This window comes from Lygodium microphyllum, chromosome 2 (assembly GCF_053477565.2).
Source record: "Lygodium microphyllum isolate KBCC chromosome 2, Lygodium_microphyllum_v1.1.10, whole genome shotgun sequence".
Lineage (NCBI taxonomy): Eukaryota > Viridiplantae > Streptophyta > Polypodiopsida > Schizaeales > Lygodiaceae > Lygodium > Lygodium microphyllum.
This window is the reverse complement of record NC_141136.1, coordinates 117,750,999-117,771,828: the sequence shown is the minus strand read 5'-3', so window position 1 is coordinate 117,771,828 and position 20,830 is coordinate 117,750,999. Positions and strand designations below refer to the sequence as shown.

The 20,830-nt window shown below is 39.7% G+C and overlaps 1 protein-coding gene across 2 annotated transcripts; it reads right to left on the bottom strand.

Moving 5' to 3' along the window:
* Window positions 1-1,281: 1,281 nt before the first annotated feature.
* On the bottom strand, window positions 1,282-19,860 carry LOC148040226 (uncharacterized). 2 transcript variants are annotated; one of them, XM_087697787.1, is made up of 3 exons: window positions 19,566-19,860; window positions 4,659-4,949; window positions 1,282-4,512 (listed from the first exon to the last, which is right to left on the bottom strand). In XM_087697787.1, the coding sequence occupies exons 2-3, from the start codon at window positions 4,888-4,890 to the stop codon at window positions 2,447-2,449; spliced, it is 2,298 nt and encodes a 765-aa protein (XP_087553913.1). In that variant the 5' UTR covers window positions 4,891-4,949; window positions 19,566-19,860; the 3' UTR covers window positions 1,282-2,446. The 2 variants fall into 2 exon arrangements, with proteins under 2 accessions (XP_087553913.1, XP_087553922.1); XM_087697796.1 differs by having other exon boundaries at window positions 4,659-4,941.
* Between the last annotated feature and the right edge of the window lie 970 nt (window positions 19,861-20,830).

Genomic DNA, 20,830 nt, shown 5'->3' with positions numbered 1-20,830 from the left:
CATATGGAAACAATCTTGCTCAATAGAAATCCTTTAAAAGTGTTAACAAATCTCTAGCATGTTAAGTGCTCCACCACCATTTCATCATAATCTTTGCATCTGACCATTTTATGGTTGCTCGATGAAAACTCTAATACAGTATGGAGTTGAGATAGGATATCAATAAAGGGAATGGCAAAGGAATAAAATGTTGAGCAATGTAATAGGTAATGCTCTTAGGGCCTCCTTTATGCCTTATTGCAATCTTAATGAGCAAAGAGTTGGTAGGACCCTTTTTCAATCCAAAATTAATATGCCCTTTTCTTCAATCTATTGAGATGACTTACCCTCTTCTTTGGCCCATTAAGATGTCTAAGCATACTCCGCAATACACAAAGTGGATGGCCGACGTATCCAAGAACTTCTTGGGCAGGGAAGTGAGCCCCAAGAGTTCTGTGCAAGATTCTTCCTAGAGCATGATTAATGTGTGCATGCCTACTAAACACCATGCTCACAAAAAAGCATGTGAAACTACTTGACAATAATATCTTTGTCCATGTCATTGAAAATGTCTAGGCCCTAATATTGTTCCAAATCCAAGAATTGTCTTAATATCTCAAACTTATAGTGAAGTCTTAGTGTGGCTAACCTCCTCTATGCTGATCCTTCAAAAACCAACTCATGAAAAACATTTGGACTTCGTTGGTTGAGCAACCACTGGAGTCCTCGACACGGTAGAGATGGGACAACACGATGAAGGATGTGTCATCACCATTGCTTGAATCTGCAAGCAAGATCACACAAGCTAGGTACCGGTTGAGTTGCAATTCAAGGCTACATGGATTGCCTACCTTGAGCTACCTTTCACTGCTCAAATTTCAACCTTATGATGCGTATGCATCTCTTGGGTTGAGAGAGCTACAAATTCGTCTGCACTTGTGCAACCCCATTGAGGATATCAGAGCTAAGGAGACCTAGGAAATTAACCTTGCAGCCCATTCATGAATAAAAAGAGGCCATAGAAGGCGCTGCATTAGCTGACGTAGAGGGTTTACACGAGGCTGCCTTTCTCGTGTCGGTGCCCTTAGCAAAAATCTGAGCCTTGCCATATCAATTTTGCACATGGATTCACAACCATGTAGGCTTCCGTCAGTTATGACGCTCAACTGTTTCCTGTGAACTATGACCACCTCTCCCATTGTTGAAACCCACATCGCAAATACATACCTACAAACGTCCTTTCAATCTGACAGACAAGTTTCCTGAGCAATTAAGAAATTTGATCGGAAACATCTTTTATTAGGGAAAATCGACTCTTACAGGCTTAATCAGAGAATTGTTGTTTAGTTTGTCGAGCAAAAAGAACTACACATCAGTGCTGATAGTTGCTCGGTGATGCATATATATCATGGCTCAGGAATCAACAACTAACTATCCCACCTCTCAGTGCTTCCCTTGAGCCTACACAGTCAACCGTCAGTAAGTCCTATCACCAAGTGCTTTTGTCCCTTTATAATATGCTTCTTCCTGCATGAAAAGTACTACCTTATCATTTCGGGATAGATGTACTCGTACTCTGCTAGGACAAAACCAAGCCGTACTTTAACTGATAATCTTCTCCTCACACTCCTGTAACCCCAAGACAACGTCTAGGGCAACAAAAGAAAATATCAGAAATATTCAATGGCCGAAAGTTAGCGATTTTGTGATAATTGCTGACCTAACTTGTGTATCTTCTCCACATGAAGGGAGCGAAACTGAAACCCATCTGGAATTTTAGAAGACCCACGAGCCACACATAAGATCATGCAATCTTGTGTGATGAATGCAGATGAAGCATGCATCGATAGACAGTCTTCGTACAAGTATACATGATATCTTGGGGTATTACCCACTTGTAATAAAAGTATAAGCATTCCCAGAGTGAATTCAAAGACTTTGCATCAGTGAACGTATATCATCCATCAGATTCATCTGTCAGAGGCAGCATTAAGCTCCTAAACTCAGTGCCTATGTAGTAAGAATACTCTAATTCTTTAAGAAGCTACTTTCCTGATGTACAGTCATTAGCAACTTCACTATCTTGTAATTCCTGTCCTTTTCCAGCTGGACAAGGCAAACGTCATAGACATTGCTGATTGACCTCAAGCCAAAATATTTTACTTAGTCAGCAGGCCTACTTTTCCACTGACACTTAATGCTGATCGAGCTAATACAGATGGCCTTAAGTAATTTGCATAGCCAGCAGGCCCTTGTGCTAATGGCTTGATGGAGCACTTGAATGGAGCAGGGCACTACGGTCAAGTGCAAGTTATGATTTTTTATGGTTTAGGAATTTGTACGGTTCTTGGTCTTAAGTGTTTGATTTTCTCAGAAGCTGCCTGTCTGGTGTGGCAGATCTCTGTCTCCCCAGGTGATATTTCCTCAATAGCAGACAAAGTTGTACACGGAAATTTGGCTCCTTCCCTTATTCTGCTCTACCCCATGTGCTATGTGGCCCGCTTGTCTCAATTTCTCCTATTGTTTCAGGGGCCCGTTTAACAGCAGCAGCTACATCTGAACTTGAGGACTGTGTTGCAGTTATCCCTCCTGTCACTGCTTGGATCTTGTATGAGCTATGTGTGCTCTGCAACATTTCTGTTGCCACTGATGATGGCAACCCACCAGTTATCCCCAGACCAAAGCCAGCACGTGATGCATGTAAGCTGATAGTGTTTGTATGCATTGCCAGGCTTTGGGAGTCACCATCTGCCACATTGGCTACTAAATCTACTGCCAAATTTATGCTTGCAGAAGAAACTGGCCAACCACCAGTTGCGTGCTGCATACCTTCCCCACCTGATACTACTGTAACCAAGGAAGACGGATTTCCAGAAACCTTAGCTTCACCATCAAGAAGTGACTCTGTTGGTGGGTTTTCTCTACTGTTAGCTTTAGTATGTTTTCCACCGACAAGTGTACCTACCGCCCCTGCGTGTGGGTCACAGTTGATATCATCTTTCACATCTACTTTGTTCTTGCCAACTAATCTGTCAGCCTTCTTTCTAGACTTTGGCCTCAAGATCTCGGTAGAGAGAATGTTCAACTCAGAGTCATCGCTAGTGGACTTGACAGCCATCTTCTTTCTGTCACTGCTTTCAGGAGGGATGGGGTTTGCCATTAGGTTTTCCTCAACTTGTTCTTGTGTCTTCTTTTTTAAAGTATGCCTGTTCCAATCTGTGAGAGCAGTGTTGTCCAGAGGTAGGTCAATAAAAAGATTCAGAGACATATTGTCTGGCAAAACTGGCCACTGGTTTAGATGAGACCCGATAACCTTCAATCCTTGGTCAGGCTGAGGTTTATACAGGACTGGGTCACCTCTTTTCCACACAAGTTCAGCAATCTCTGAACCCTGTTCTTCTCTTCCAGGAGCAGCATCCATTTTTCTGAGTTGCGTGTCTAACCTAGCTTGTGGGTGATCTAGAGCAAAGCAATTCCTATTTCTCACTAGACCAGCATCCTTTTCATTGTTGTCCTCTGCTTTTAGACCACCATTCAATTCCACTTGGTGTATTTTACCTTTAGGATGTGAGGGATCTAAAGGAGGGCGACCCCTCTTTCCAACAGTTCCTGTTGGACTTTTCCTGTTCTTCTCTAGGTCTCTGGTAGTGTCAACTGCCATGGTGGTAATCATTTGCTCCTCTACTTTCGGCATTACATTCATTCTCAGTTGGTGCCTTTCTACCTGATGGTGTGATCGGCCTAGAGGCGGGCGCCCTCGTTTCCTAATACCTCCGGTGGGCTTTTCCCTTTGTTCTTCTATGTTTTCACTACTGTCTGTTTGCAAAGGGCATAGATCTGGCTTAGGTTGATGATAAGACAGATCAGGACAACCTCTTTTCTTTACAGTTGCAGTCACTTTTGTATTCTGCTCTTCTATTTTCTGGGCAGCGTCAACTTCCCTCAGGCATGTGTCAACTTTGGGTCCTAGAAGGGGGTGATGTCGTTTCAGAATTCTACCACCTTTCTTCATGCTTTGTCCAAGATCCCTCTCCTTGAGGCATGTATCTACCTTCTTAAGTTGAGGACCTTGTAGAGGAGGACGACCCCTTTTCCTTTTAGTTCCAGAAGCCTCTGTTTGTTGCTGTTCAATTTTCTCATTGACATCCATTAACTTGAGGCATGTGTCCTCCTTGATGATACCAAAGTTAGAGGCTGCATGTCCAGTATTCCGGCGCCGTTTTGCTGAACTGACTTTGTCTTCAGCCAGAGTTTCAAATGACTTTTTGGCCATAATTGACAAAGCTGCTGTACAGCCAAGTTGTGGTGGTTCTACTGCTGCAGCAAGTGCTGCTCGAGCAGCAAGGGGACTCAAACGTGGCCTCTTTAGAGGAAGGGACATTGTTGACTTCGCCTGATACTTCTGAATTGTTTGCTGAGCCTGCTTATGAGGGCCTGTTCGTCCATGAGCCAACTGTGCAAAGTTTTCTATTTTTCCCTTTGGTCTTGTCCTTCTTACCCAACTTTTTCTTTGTTGAACACCTGCTGATGCTCCTGCAAAATTGATGGACTTTGATTAGCAGACTGAAATCTATTGCCATATAAGTAATCTCTTTAACTTGTTACAGAAAACCAAATGGCTCCAGGCAGAGGTTCAATGAACAAACTCAAGACCTTATGACCCGATTGGCTTCAGATACCTTCAAAAGAAAAGGTTTCATGGGAACTGTAAGCCATCATTGTGATCTTTTCTATCTCCTCCTCCACCTTCTCTGGATCAACATCATCCATCTCAAGCTGAGAACTGTTCCCTAGCTTTGCAGATTTAAGCCATCCAGACACTGCAGGATGCTCTTGAATGTTTCTCTGCACTATCTGGTGGAGGTCTTCTGCTGGTGCAGCGCATATTTCCTCTTCCATTTTTGCATTCATTTAGCTGACCTTAAACTTTTAGGTTGAAGGCACTCATTTGATTGCTGGAACCTGAAAATCTGTTGAAGCGAATTAAACAACACAACGATTCAAACCAAACAGCCTACAATGTGGTGAAAAGTACCTTCTTAAAATGAGCCTTAGGGAGCTGGCATTTCAATAAATCTAAGTTGAGCCAATATCACATATTTTTGCAGCTACTAGAACTAAGAATTCCCAATATTAAAATCTTAGATCTGGCCTAGAAGTACATGTAAACAGTCTTTTCTTCCACTCTGTGGTTTCAGTGAATTTGAGCTTTGAATATGGTTTCTGATCTCCCCCAATGAGCAAATACAATCAGTAGAGGCCACATGGAGATATTTTCCCATCTGGTCAAAAACTTGCAGCCATTACACCAAAACTCCAAACTTTGATAATCTTTGGAGGAGCAGGATCACAAACTAAATACTAGCAACCCCATGAACAGCTGAAAGATAAATGGCAAGAGTGAAAAGTTGTGCTGTGTGCCAGGACATGAGCAACGTGACACATCATTGAGGTTCATAAAGTTTTTGTACTCCGTCAAGGTACAGCAAACAAACTCAACAAATAAACACCAAAACCTTCAGGCCAATGCAAATAAATTGAAGCACATCATCAAATCACTGATGCATGACTGAAACGAAGAACTGTGAGGCAGTGCAGTTCCAAACTACTTGTTGACTGTTAAGAAGATAAGGCCTCAACTCTGCACTTTTAGTTCTCCCTTAAGAATCATGAGTTATCTGGATAACTCGTGGATGAAAATATGGAATCCCAACAGTAAAAGGCGTCTTTGCTTATAAATGTGCGAAGCAGTAATAACACATACAATCTTCCACTCCTTGCAAACACCTCCTATGTGGAAATCACAGGTATGAGAACACAAGCAATACTATGAAGGAAATTGCTAGACATCTATCTCCTCACAGGCAAATTTGACCCTGGATATATGCCATTCTACTATGCCCCAAGAAACTATCATGGAATCATAGGGGTCAAGAAAGAGTAAGCAAATGATGCACAGCCATATCTAGAGGGTAGTACATTTTGAGGCAACAGCGGGACATTCAAAACCCCCACCACATTAGCAGTGATCTAAGAGTTGCTGAAACAAGCCATATGCAAGTGCCAACTGCAATTCTTGCATGCCACGAGCCCAAAAAGGGTATTTTGGGGGGTGAGAAATTTTATAAAGATTGATGACAAGAATCCACAAGAAAATTGTGTAATATTCTAGGATAGTGTGGGTCTTCTTTGCAAACAGTATCAGGCCAAAAGCTATATGTGCCCCCTATGGATATCATGAACTTTCAGGAACCCCATCTTAAGCTATAGAAAGTGAATTAATATTAAACCTTTCATAAAGCCCATTAAACAGCCCCAAAACCCAAATGCACAAGAGCGCTTCAAGTGTCCCATAAACTTTGGTTGGTTCCACTTCTATAGATAGTGTGCCCTAAGCCACTTATATCCCACTATCTTCATCAACATCACCTTCAGCCTCCATGACTGCTTCTGCATGTACCTGACACTCTTTCACTGCTGCCATCATCATCCATGATTGGCTGACTGCTACATTTGCTGTCCAAGCAGGCCAACTTGCTTTTGCTCAGCTCCCAAAGGACATCTATGTTGAGAAACCACTACTTCAATTTACACACTTCATTCAGGATTTCACACTGAGCCCCAAAAAGGGCTGGTGTCCACATTTTGGTCATTTTTTCAATGGGTGCCTACACAATGCTGCGCCACCCTAGACAGCTTATGCCTATAGATAGGTAGTCAAGCGATCACTTCATTGATTCTACACCACCTCAATCATTCTTCACCACTCTTCCTCTATCACTCCCACACTCTTCCCTCTTCACTCCACTGCTGCCCATAACCCCTACTAGAGGACATCACAGTTCGTGGTCACCCTTCCTCTTCTCCTTCAAGTGCCCTATCCCATCACTCAGGTCTTGCATTTGGAGACTCCGCCTACTCACGTCATCATCAAACTATTACCGACAGCGATCCTACCTTGGCATTAATCCTCCATTGTTGGTGTCATCATCAGACTATTGGCAACAACACTCCTACCTTGGCGTCACTCCTCCATAGTTGGCGACCTCTTCCACTCCCTTCATGCTTCATCAAATTTGCGTTTGGCTGCCTCGAGACCTCCTCCACATCTGGTATCACCTTTCCCAGCCTAACGTCAACATCTTCTTACCTAACATCACCCTACATCTTGCGTCAATTTCTGCAACTCCAAATACCTGCGTTTTTGGGTTGACAAGCCTTCACAAGCTGCGTTTATCCTCTTGGTGGCTGTCCCTTCATCTAGCCTCGTCATTCATCCCTCGGCATCAACATCTGGACTGCTCTCCCTACATTTGACAGCTCCACACTCTAGGATTTGTGTTTTGTTGCCCAAGCTCTCTCTCTGACATCTAAGGACTATGGTTTGCTCCCTCGACAGATGGTGATCATCTTCCATATCTCCAACAACATCAAAGGACTACGATTTACTCCCTCAACAATTGTCCTTCACCTTCTAGTGATTACTTCGATGGCCCTCTACCCGGAGGACTGCGTTTTGCTCCTTTCACTATGCAGATTCCCACAAGTCTTGCCACCTGATTCAAACACGACTATGCAGTTATCTTTTGAGCTTCAACTCCATTGTATCAACTTTTCTTCTCATAGCATGATTCAGTGTATCATCCCCCTATTCTTGTATTTTTAAGTTTTTCTTCTCTCTTAATGTTTGTTGTACACTCTATGTTTCTCCCCACAAACCCTACTGTCTATCTGGTCTCTTTGTCATTTTTTGACAAACTGCAATCAATCATAGGGAACAAGTGGGACGGACCTATGGGATGCTAGGATGTTGAGACACCATCCCTTGAAAGGATGCATTACCTCTGCAAGTGACATTACTTGTTGTGGCATCACAAAGTGATAGGATGGGATGCGAAACAAGACGGCACTTAACCTATTTGTGATGCCAAAAGTGACAAGCGAGAACGAGCATGACCAATTATTGAGCATGATCTATTTTGAACCATAAAATATTTGTCGTTCACATTGTATTGATTAAAGAAGGGTGATGATTCACAAACATAGTCAAGACTCAAATTCAAATCCACCCGAACTTTGTGTCGAACAAAAAAACGCAACCCACCCATTGACTATTCACAGTTCTAGCCACTTGTCATTGAACCAACCAACTCCAAGCTTCATCTGTCCACAACCAAAAACCCTCCCTCCCTCCTTCCCCCTCTCTCTCTCTCTCTCTCTCTCTCTCTCTCTCAAGTTTCAATCTTCCTCAATTGAGATGGCATCAACATCCCAAGCATGGGGTAACCACTCTCATCGAGGCAACCATCATGGCGAAAGGAGGATAGACACATTGTCTCGGAGGGATGAGATGCATGCTGATCACCCCAAAAGCGAGGGAAGATCTCGTGTATGGTTGTCCCCGTATTGTCGCACAAGGACAAGAAAAGTTCAAGCCCATTTCTTGCACATTGAAGGCTATGAGATGTAATATTGCCCCAGTTTGACTCCCAAGAAGAGGAGAGCTTACAAAGAAGGATGTGGGGCTACAAACCTCATCTTCAACAAGGAGAACACCACATCTACTAGCCGTTGATCCTGTTGCATTTGCAATGGCATTGACTTCAAGTATCTCATGCACCATCTAATGATTATGCTAGTCACACATCATCTATTCGAGATGCATTTGAAATAGGAACATCTGTTGGGCAAGCATCCATTGATGCACCTAGGTGACAACGTACTCTTCAAGCTGTTTGGGATCCACAAATAAAGAGAAAGCTGATGCTACTATTATATGATTCTTTTTCTTGGATCACATTGCATTTAAAGTTATGAGGTCTGAATATTTTAAAGCAATGTTTAAAAAGATTAAGCGAGTATAGTCAAAGGCCTTGCATACCACATTGCCTGAAAGGGAAAGGCAAGTGGTGGAGCAAGTAACTAAAAAAACCAAGCACGAATGGCAAAAGGATGGTGTATCACCCATTGCAGATGGATGAGTGACTCACATAGAAGATCTATCCATGGGGTGGTTGCTTACTCTCGAGGTGAGACGTACTTCATTTCATCTCATGCTACTTCAGAAATAAGAAAGTCAACTGATACACCTGCTACTAAGTGGGCAAATGCAATGGAGTTTATTGGCAAAGAACTTGTTGTGGAGTTTGTTGTTGATGGTGAGCCCACCAATGGGGCAGCATGTGTTATTTTGCAAAATGTTAGTCCTCATATTATTGTTTCTTATTGCATAGCTCACTATCTCAATAACTTATTAAAAGATATTAGATAGAGATGGTCACTGATAATGCAAATTTTATGGTATTATTTGTGCTAAATCATCAATTTTGCACCATGAGTCCAACAAGAAGTCAAATAAAATGCTCTTTAAATATTCTAAAACCTGGTTTGCATATAATTTTCTTATGCAAGGTCAATTAAACACATGCAATGGTGCTTTAAGTCAGCTTTTAATTAGTGATAAGTTTACTACTCCACCACTTGCTAAGACTGATGTAGACATGTATTGAACTATCCATGACTTGTGTATCAACAGATGGAATCCCTACTATTCTACCTTGCATGCAACAGTGTTTGCCTTGGATCCAAAGTTTCATGGCAGTAATCAAAGGACAAATAAATAAGTGTGGGCTGGTTAGAGAACTATATGGTGTTCAGATGCACTTATGGACCCTTTTATGGTTGGGACACCATTATGGTGGAAGGATTATGGTGCAGATGGGCATGAGCTACAAGATTTGGTCATTCATGTACTTAGCCAAGCAATTAGTTCATCTTGTTTAGAGCAGTTATGAAGCTCCAACAACCATATAACATCTTTTAAAAAAATCACATTGGCACACAAAAGGCAGTTATTTGGTTTTTGTGAGTGCCAACTTGCGCATGCTTTGTAAAAGCATGATTGCCAAAGCGGATCCTTTTGTGGAGTGAAAAGAGCAACAAACAAAAGAGACACAAGAGCACCAATTGGATAAGGCTAAGGAGGATCATAATGATCACTGTAATGAGGAGAATTTTGAGTGATGCTTCTAGCTTTGGCATGATTAATGGCCCATTTTGATTTGTATTTGCTCCATGTATCTTGGGCCTTGGCATCATAGTAGCCAAGAGTTTCAGAAATGGAAAGGCAAGAAACAGGTTTCAAACAAGTTTCCTACAGTACTAATTTTTAGAAAACGTTTGAAAAACGTTTCTTACCTATATAGTAACAAATATGGATTATGAAATTCATATACATGAAATACTCAAAGAAATAATCCTTCCTATCTATTATCTACATGATTGATGATCAAGTTGCACACTATAAGTATGCAAACAATACCAAATGTTCAAGAAAATAAGCATTATTGACCACTTTAAAATTACATTTTAGTTTATAACTATTAACATCATTATCAATGATTGTCAACATAATATTTTAAAGGAAACATTAAATACCATTTTAAAGCAAGGATAAAAGCAGTAAATATGACTAGAATCATAGAATTAACAAAGTGTCAAACAAGTCCAAGCCTCATGAACCTTTTCATATATTCAATATATACATGGATTATAGAAACTACTAAAAGCCAATCCTAAGTTCTAGAGAATGTATCAAGAGTCATGGCATGCCGAATGTCCTCTTCATTGTCCTCAATCTCACCATCCTTCTCATCATCACTCTCATTGCTAGAGTTGCTCTCAAGTAGATCCTCATCAATAGCTACAACGGTATTCATGCTAGTTGCATTACAAGTACAAGCTATTATATCTATAGCTCGAACATGCATTATAAGCTCCTAAGTTTATAGAGTCCAAACTGTCACAAACTAACTAGAAGGGCTATAGCCTATCACGATTCATGAATCCCAAGGTTTAAAGTGCGAGGCATGATTACAAGGGGATAAAGGCCACTTTCAAGCACTTTCACAAGGGACAAAGATGCTTTTATAATAGGGCACACTTTTTTGGGCCAAAACATCACTTTCTAGCCCCAAACCTTTCTTTAAATGTATAAGAAATGCCTCAAAAAGGTAAGGAACATTTCTTAACCGTTTCATACATTTCCTACCTTAGGAAACACGTTTCCATGCAACTATGCTTGGCATGTATGATATGCTATTTTGTCATTTTAATTAGCTTTAGCCTTTTGTTATTTTGTGTAAAGCAAGTGCCCTATTGAAGAGTATCATGTGGCTACATGAAGGCTTGGTTTGTACGAGGTGAAACAAGCAACACGTAACCAATAAAGCTCCATCTTGGGATCTTCTAGCGGCTTGAAAAAGACTCCTTCAATGGAGGCCCTGTTATGGCATTATGGTCTCAATACAAAGGACAATACTTCATTATCATCTTTGACTTGTTTTTCTTCTAGGGATCATTCACAAACCCAAACTTGAAATGTCCACCTAAGATCCAACCTACACACAAGACACTATACAAGCCATATCCACAAACACAAGAGGAATGGACGTCAAAGTGTGAACACATTGGTCTACATGCCAAGGGTCCAAGAGTTGGAATCACACAATGATCCGCCTTACATTGGTACTAAGTCACTTCATGACCAATGTGACCAATGCTACTAGCACCCATCCAAATGTCAACAAATTTAGTGCTTTCACCTCTTATGATTGATTGTTGTCTTTAGCAATATCCTCAAGGATAAAGTGAGAAAAATGACTATTTGAATATCATTTTCGCAATGCCCCTTCAGAGAAAAATAAAATATCAACATTTTAAATAAAGATAAGCCGTTGACTTCAAATCCGACTAAGGATATCGGTAACAAGATTGGTTGTGTGCTTTTGATAATAGATCTCAAAGTCAAACTCTTGCATAAGTTCCACCCATCTCACCTTACTACCACTAAGATTGGCTCATCATAAAGATACTTTAATAAATGGCAATCAATCCAAATAAAAAACCAAGTGCCATACAAATGATGATGCCAAATTCTAACCATACGAATAGCCACCAACAATTCATTCTCTTGACTAATGTAACATGTCTAGACATTTGTGAGCTTATGGCTCTCAAATGCAGCAGGTCTAACCATCCTAATAAAGAACAACCCTAAAGCATAATGACTCACATCCATAAGCATCTTAAAAGGTTTATTCAAATGGATATTTTGCACCATCGCTACAATGGTAACAAGCCGTTTCAATGCATGGAAACATTGATCAAGCTTGCTAATCTAAGTAACCAATGGACTAACGTGTTTCTTCTATGAAAGTGTGCAATGGAAAAGGAACAAAAACACAAAGAGGAAAGAGAAGAGAGAGATAGTAAGAATAAAAAGAATGAAGTGGTAACTCTACACTGAATTTGAATGGAAAGCTAAATACAATGGCAAACTTATCAATCCTTGCATGCCGCCTAAAGTATTAGTGAGGGCACCAAGTCAAGGTAGCAACATTGAAAGATAGAGGACAATCCCTAAAAGTTGTCAAAGCGTACTGAAACCTATAGAAGATAATCTGTGAATGATGGCTACCACCGAATCTTCTATAAATAGCAAGAAATGTCCAAATTTGGCCAACCTAGTCAAATTGGCCCCAAAAATGTTGTTCAATTGCATTTCCAACAATAAAATAATGCTAGTAATCACATAAAATGCAAATCCCAAAATAATAGTGTTGATCACCTCTGTCAAGTGTAAACAAGTCCTCCAACCACTAAAAAATAAATACAAAGAAGTTGGAAATTTCTCTATAGAGTATGAAACAGGTACGACTTTGACAACGGAGCACGATGGATGATCAACAATAGCAACAAAGTGTCAACACCACTAATAGGCACTGAACAAATATCAGCAACAATGACTATACCCTTTAATGGACAAAGATCTTAGTGACTATACCCTCAAATGAATGAAGATCTTACAACAAAACTCCTCCAAGACTCATATAACTCAAAACACCACTATCAATGAGCCAAGACCTCTCTCAAGATGAGACAACCAATGAAAAAGGCTCCTCCAACTCATGGATGCAAAGAAACATGGACTCATGTGGAACACCTAGTGAAAAAGTAGAGGAGATCTTAGATATTTTGGCTCCATTCTTCGCTCTCGCATAAGGATGAGGATATTTCTTCCAACACTTCTCCTCAAGACGAGTGCCCTTCCCATAGTGTGGACGTTTAGGCTTCTCTGAATCTGTATCCAAACTTGACAAAGACTCCAAAGGTTTAACCTGCTTCTTATTCTTGCTCTTGGTCTTCTTGTCCTTCTTACCCCTCCCAAACGTGCAATAAAAGCCTTAGTAAGGTGGAATCCAATGCCATCAATCTCTTTCAATCGCTCTTTATGCCCCAAAACAAATAAAGCTAGCTCTTCCCATAGAAGAGTCTACCGAATCCTAGAGATAAGAAAGCTGGTATAGAATACATCAAACTTGAGAGATGGCAACCGAGCAATGAGAATTATCGCCATGACCTCTAATGAAATCATCTACCAAGGGATGCAAGCTCATAGAAACATGGGCTACGGAACAAAATGGAAATGTGGATAGTAACGAGGATGCCAAACCCAAGGAATGGAAACGAGGAAATGAGAACAACATTAAAAATTCCTTTAAAAATAAAATATTGAATTATTTCACTCATAATTTATATACGATATAAAAGCCAAGGTATACGATACACAAGGACAAAGTATTTTAACTTCAAGAAAATCATATATGACTAGTCACTATAAATTGAACTACAACTTACAAGCCAATTAATCATAAAATGTGTATGCCATAAAATAGTGAATAGTAAACTAAGCTAAACCAACATGCCAAACAGACTAGAAGTGTGAAAACTACTAAAGATGAAAGTCTAATCCCAAGATTAAAGCAAAATGCCAAAATAGCCCAAAGAGCAACTACAAGTATAAATATCAATGGCGACATCGCTAGCATAGCACAACGGCCCAACTGTCATGACATATGCGTGTCATGATAGATAAACTAAATCACTCAAGATCATCATAATCCAAGACAGCCCCAACTACTTGTGAAGTGTCACCCAGTTGCTCCTCAAGTGTCAACCTCATGATCATGTGTACCATGAATTGCTACATTTCCCTTAGCATCAACATGTGTCTCCTCTTTTTGTTGCATCTTCCACTCTGTGAATGGATCAAGCTTTACTACCATACTATTACATAACATCAAGCTTTATTGTTGTACTATTACGTAACATCCATAAATTAGCACTAACAAATGCCAAATCATTTACCCTCTCCACACTACGACAATTCCTCTTCCTTGAAGCAATGTGAGCATATATACTCCACAATTGCTCCAAACAAGAGAAGCTAACTGGTTGGCTCAAAATACAGATAGCTAGTTGCTACAACTCAAGACCATCTAAACCATGGTCCTCCCATACCAAAGCTGCCCCAACATTGTAATAACCTTATATATCCCCACAACCAAAAGATCTCCAAAAGGTTCTATAAGCTAAAATTTGGCCTCTGATCTCCCGTCTAGTACCATGATCAAACACTACATAAGACAATATTAGTCTCCATGCATACATAACCTCCATATTATTCTACTAACCCTTGCCTTAGAACTCAAGATCCACAATAAAAGCACCTGCATACATGGATGAGCTATAGAACTTCCACCTTGTCACAACTAAATGGTGTTATCTCCTTATATGCCTCATCATCTGGTACTAACTCTTGTAACTTTTCATTTGGTCTATCCATAGTCTTGTATGCCTTGCCAATGCAAGGCTGCATAGCATATGTAACTCTCAACAAATGCACACTAGGGGATACCATGCATCTATCCCCTTTACATCATCCCATGCATCTGAGTTATTTACTTTTTCCAAGCATAAGATACTTATAGGTGCATGTATAAATGGTGATGAGATGAACTTATCACTAAGAAACAATCATCTTAAGGAACCATTGCATTCTCTCAATATTTCTAGTATCAAGAAATTAAAGGCAAACCTTGTGTTAGAGTATTTTAAAAGCATCTTCTTCAACTTTAGAGTGAACTAATAATGGCGAAAAAACTGATGATTCAAGACAAAACTAACATTTGAGCTCCTTGCTCTATGGCAAGTGCAATCCATGAGAGGTTACCAATATCTTTTAATAGGTTATTTAAGCAATGAGCCATACAATATGAAACTACAATATACAAGCGGTATCTTTGGATGATAGCACCTACTATCCTAATTGCAACTCTCCATCTGCAAGAAAGCTCACATCATGCTCTAGGCCAATAAGTTTGATATTGATAAACCCACTCTAATGTAACTACATCTGCTAACTTTCATTTCCCTAATACATCATATAAAGATATAAAATGCATATCCCTACACAAATAAGCAACCACGCCATAAATGGATTGCCTCCATGTATCACTCCAAAACTATTAGCAATCAAGGAGTCCCCATTCTTAGCCTACAGGCTCTTTCGAGCCACTACTACGTGCTCAACAAGGTGCTTCTCCTTGTCAAGCAAAGTGGTGTGCAAGGTCTCTAATCATGGAGACATTTATGAAGGACTATACTAATGGTACTCCATAACTCTTCAAAATAACCCACAAACGCACAAAATAATGCTGCATTATGATATCAAGACAACTAAATAAATAAGAAATTAGTTACACCCTACAAAAGAAACTTGTAATTGCCCTACACACTTTGTAGAAGGCTCAAACAAGGCAAAAAATATGCATTTTTCCCAACAAATCTGCTCCAAACAACAAGCTCAATATAGTGTTACTCTCGTAGAATCTGCAAGTCCTCATTTTGACAATGATACCATATGAGAGAGTGCAATGGAGAGAAACACGAACACAAAGAAAAAAGAAAAGAGAGATACAATTAAAAAAAAGAGCACAAAGTGATAATTATATGATGAGTTTGAATGGAAAGCTAAATACAATGGCAAACACATCAATCCTTCCACACAGCCCAAGGCATTAATAAGGGAACCAAATCAAGCTGATGACAAAAGGCAACACTAAAAGATAGAGGAGTATTTCTAAATGTCATCAAAGTATTTGCTATACTTGCAAAACATTATCTATGAATGAAGGCTGCTACCAAATCGCCCTACTATAAATCGCAAGAAATGCCCGCATCTAGTTGACCTAGTCAATCTAGCCCCAAAAAAACTAGCCACTTGCATTTCAGCAATAAAATAATGCTAATGGCCACATAAAATAAAATCACAAAATAATAATATTGATCACCTCTGTAATGTGAACAAGTTCTCCAACCACTGAAAAAGAAATATAAAGGATCTCTAGCAACGTGAACACACCTAACACTCTATGGGAAAAAAATGCATGCTCTGCCTCATCCATCAAAACACATGACAAGCTAAGTGTCAAAGCTCCTAATATCCTCATCTATGACTCAAGTTGAGGCTCACGAGCAAGAGATAATTGTGCAAGATACACATGACTACTAACATCTTCTTGCTTTGAATACCCTTAAATAAACATGTTAAGGGTTCAGCAATGTAAGCATAGTCCTTAACAAACTCCCAAAAATAAACTTATAGAACCTAAAGAAGATTTTACTTAGCTTATGATCCCAAAATAAACCAATCGAGCACTACCCAAATATTTTGGCGATCAATTCGAATGCCATCAATCAAGATGACATATCCAAGCTACAAAAGCTCAATGCAAAAAAATTTACACTTTGATAGTTTTGCAAACAAGCATTCTTGCCTAAAGAGACATAAGACAATATCGAGATGATTTACATGTTCCTCCAATGGCTTACTATAAATAAATATATTGCCAAGTAAAAGGACTATCTCCATTTGGAGATATGAATGAAATAAATCATCCATCATCTACTAAAAAATAGCATGAGCATTTGTTAACCCAAAAGGTAAAACCAAGAATTAATAGTACTCATACTACATATAAAATGTGATCTACATCCTCAAGAGCTATCGATATCTTATGGTATCTAAACCTAAGATCGATCTTAGTAAAGTAATGTGCATCACATAGCCAATCTATAAGTTTGTCCATCTAAGGTAATGAATATTTATTCTTGATGGTCACTTTGATAAGACTTATAGAATTCACACAAAAGCACATTGTGTCGTCCTTTTTTTTGCAAACATTGATTATTGAACTTTTTCAACAAAACAAATGTAAATAACATCCAAATCATGAAAACACTTGATGAATTCCAAAGCTAATAGTATATTTACATTAGATTCAATGATCCCAAAGGATGGACCATTGATCACATAATACTAATCATAAGTTCAAAAGAGACTACATGAGATTATAGTCTATAGATAACAAGAGAGATCTATCAATAAACCATGGCATACCAAAAATAGCATCAACATGGTCCAAGCTTATCAATTGAAAGTCCCAAGGCTCATTGTACTATTGGATCAAAACATCCAACCTCAACACCATCCAATCCCAATGATCCACAATCGGACCCTCTGTATATCGAACTCAATACTATCAACCAAGAGATGCTATGTGAAGTCCAAGTCTTTGCTTACCATCCGATCCCAATGATGCACAATCGGACCCTCTATATATCGAACTCAATACTATCAACCAAGAGATGCTATATGAAGTCCAAGTCTTTGCTCCAATCAAGAAAAAAGAAAATTATGAGTAGAGCCATTGTTAAAAAACATATAACCAATTGGTTGTAGTTACTACCAATGATCTTCAAAAGATCATGTGGACCGAGTACAATTTTATTTACAAACAACCCGCACAACTACTCATATTAACAAAGCAATCCTCTACTGAAAAATCAAATGATATGCTTGAAACTTCCACAATGTTTATTGATGCTTTTGAAGTCATTTTCACTTCTTGTTTTGCCAACATTCTTTGTCCCCACACAAGTGCCCTAACTAATGGTACCTGATATAGCAACTCTTTGAATAATCCTTGCTACAAGTTGCCTTACATTTACCATTCTTCTTCTTCTATCACCCTGAAGGTGATAGATAAGATGCTACTAACATAGGGAGTTTCTTTCTTTTAGAGGCTTCTATAGCATGGCTACTTATGCAACAAGGATATTCACTACCTATGCCTAGTTGGTTTGCTCATCAAATTCTAGCTTTCTCTAGTTCCCTCTACCATGGTACCTAATTCTTCTTTGTGTATGTCTAGGCACAAAGCAAGGATGCCCTTGTCCTGTAGTATTGAAAAGATGCTCTTCACATATCCCCAAGCTAGAGAGGAATGGTTGTGAAAGAGCAAAGGTAGCAACAGAAGCAAAAGAACATGATTATTGAACACTAAAATAATGAAATGTGAAGAAGTGAATGCCAAGACTTGAAGAATGAATGAGTGGGCAATGAAATCTATAAATGAAGAAATGAGATGTACTAGGCAAACCACACAAGTGGTGACATGTGTGATGAGCAATACTAACTCCAATCTTCCTCTCTCCAAATGAATGTGATGTAATTATATCAAAGTAAAGCGGAGTAAATATAAACTACAAGACAAGACCTAAGATTGATAGGCTAGCCCTATATAAGCCGCCTAATTGCCCATACGCTTACCCAAATAATGGCCTTAAAAATGTGTCTAGGCTCTACACCCACGAAATGTACACACACACTCTCTCTCTCTCTCTCTCTCTCTCTCTCTCTCTCTCTCTCCATAAAGAGTATGTATATTTGTCACCACACACATGCATATATATGGACCAATCCCAACAACAATATCTCTCAATTCCACATGCCCAAATAGAGCTAAGAAGAAAAGCAACATGTATAAGTGAAGGAAAGCATGTAAAAGCTCTTTTCAAGTCTAAAGTGACATCCAAGGGTTCTAGACCTTTTGGTGTGCATCGAAAACTAGTTGATCACAATTCAGCAATTCAGACTAAGTCTTATTTACTCTTGCAGTAGATCTTTTATATTTTGTGCTTGGGTATAGATGACATAGATTATAGCATTAACTATGGCGCAGACTGACAAAAAATCATTCGAGCACAACGCAGGCATAGACATTCCTACTACAAGATGGCTGAGATCAGTATCGATTGAGGAATGCCTCTAAGAGGTGGGCTTATAAGCAAATTGGTGTAAACAGAAAGTTAGCTTAGATTAGAGTGAGAATTTGAACATAAGTGGTTTGGGGGGCCTCAGCAGGGCAGGCCGGAAAGTTGTTGCAAGTGCCGATAAAAGAGCCTTCACAGCAGCAGCTCGTGCGATTATCAGAAGTAGAGAGTGTGCACATGGGCAGGTCACTCAACCTCCCGTGAACTTCCAAAGCCAGCCTTGTGTATTCTAGTGTACAGGTTAGCAGATTACCTCACTACCACTGAGAAGGGACACCCCTTGCTATCACCTAATGCAATAACTGTGTGGACTCTCGAGCTACAATGTCGAAGGATCCTGAAATGTGATCTCTCTCTCTCTCTCTCTCTCTCTCTCTCTCTCGTGCGCGCGCGCGCAAAGATTGTGCAATATCTAGGCTTGTAACTAGCATATAACGAACCGCTTGCGTGAATTGTCAAGAAGCCGGCCATGACTGCTGATATTCCCTTGCGGCTCACTGTTTGCGCAAAAGAATCTGTCCGCAGCATCAGAAGGTAAAGTAAGAACTAAGTTTGTGGACGATGCATACCTTAATCGAGACGCTTTGAGCAATCGCCTGCAGTAACGGGGAAGAAGAAGACGAAGAAGAAGAAGAAGAAGAAGAGAGGCAAAGATTGTCAAACATTGGGAGCCTTTTGATGTTGACACCATTACGCCCCATACTTCTTTCTTCCCGGGCTCTGCCCTTTCAACTTTCTGCTTCCCTCTCATCTTCCCCCACCTGGGCACACAGTCTGACGTGACGGCCTTTCCAGACCTTGTTCACGCGGCTATGGCGACGCACGCGTTTTGACATCGTCACGTTTGTAAAATTTTAAGGCATGGAAGTACCTGACACGACGCCACGGGTGACAACAGTGTTCAATGGGACGTTTTACCCTTTGGAGAAGGATTAAAAATACACTGCCCCTCTGAAAAGAATCAGTAAAATAGTTATGTGCCCTCTAGAGAAGGATTAAGAATATATTACCCTTCTTATGAACCTTAATAAAAGAAAAAGGAGCTCCTCTAAGGCCTTTGATTGAAACCCTTCAAATTCGAGGACCGAAAGGGACCACATTAGTTGCCCAAAGTACCGTTTCAATGATTGCTGAAAAAACTTAGTAAAATAGTCGCGTGCCCTTAGAAAAACAAAAGGGAGCTCCTCTATGGCCTTCCGAATGAAATGTTCAAGAATCCTTCACATTTGAGGCTTGAAAGGGACCATACTATTTGCACAAAACATGCTCCTTAGTTTAGGTTGACTAGTGTTTCCGCGCGCGATAGCTTCGTTGCCTCGAAGCGGCAAGCAAAGCTCAACAATCCATTTCTCATCTTTCTTTCTCCTCTTTTTCTTCTCTATTTTTAATTTTTTAATTTACTCTCTCTCCTTTTTTTCTCTTCTCTCTCTCTCTCTCCCCCCCCTCTCTTTTCCTTCTCTCTCCCTCTCCTCTTTTTTCCTTTTTTTTCTTTTTATGTCTCTCTCTTCATTCTCTTTTTAATTTTTTCCTTTTCTCTCTCTCCTTTTCCTCTCTCTCTCTCTCTCTCCCCAATGTCTCTTAAAGTATGTAAATTTTATATTTTCCTTTTGTATAATTCTCTCTTTATGTTTATATTCTCTCTCTTCTTCTTCTTCTCCTCTCTCTCTCTCTCTCTCTCCTCTTTTTCCTTTTTTCTTTTTCTTCTCTTTAAATTTTTTTCTTTTCTCTTTCTTTTAAATTTTATCTTCCATCTCTCTATAATTCTCCCTTTGTGTTCAAATTCTCTCTGTTCTTTTTATTTTCTCTCTCCCCCTCTCTCCTCTCTTTTCCTTTT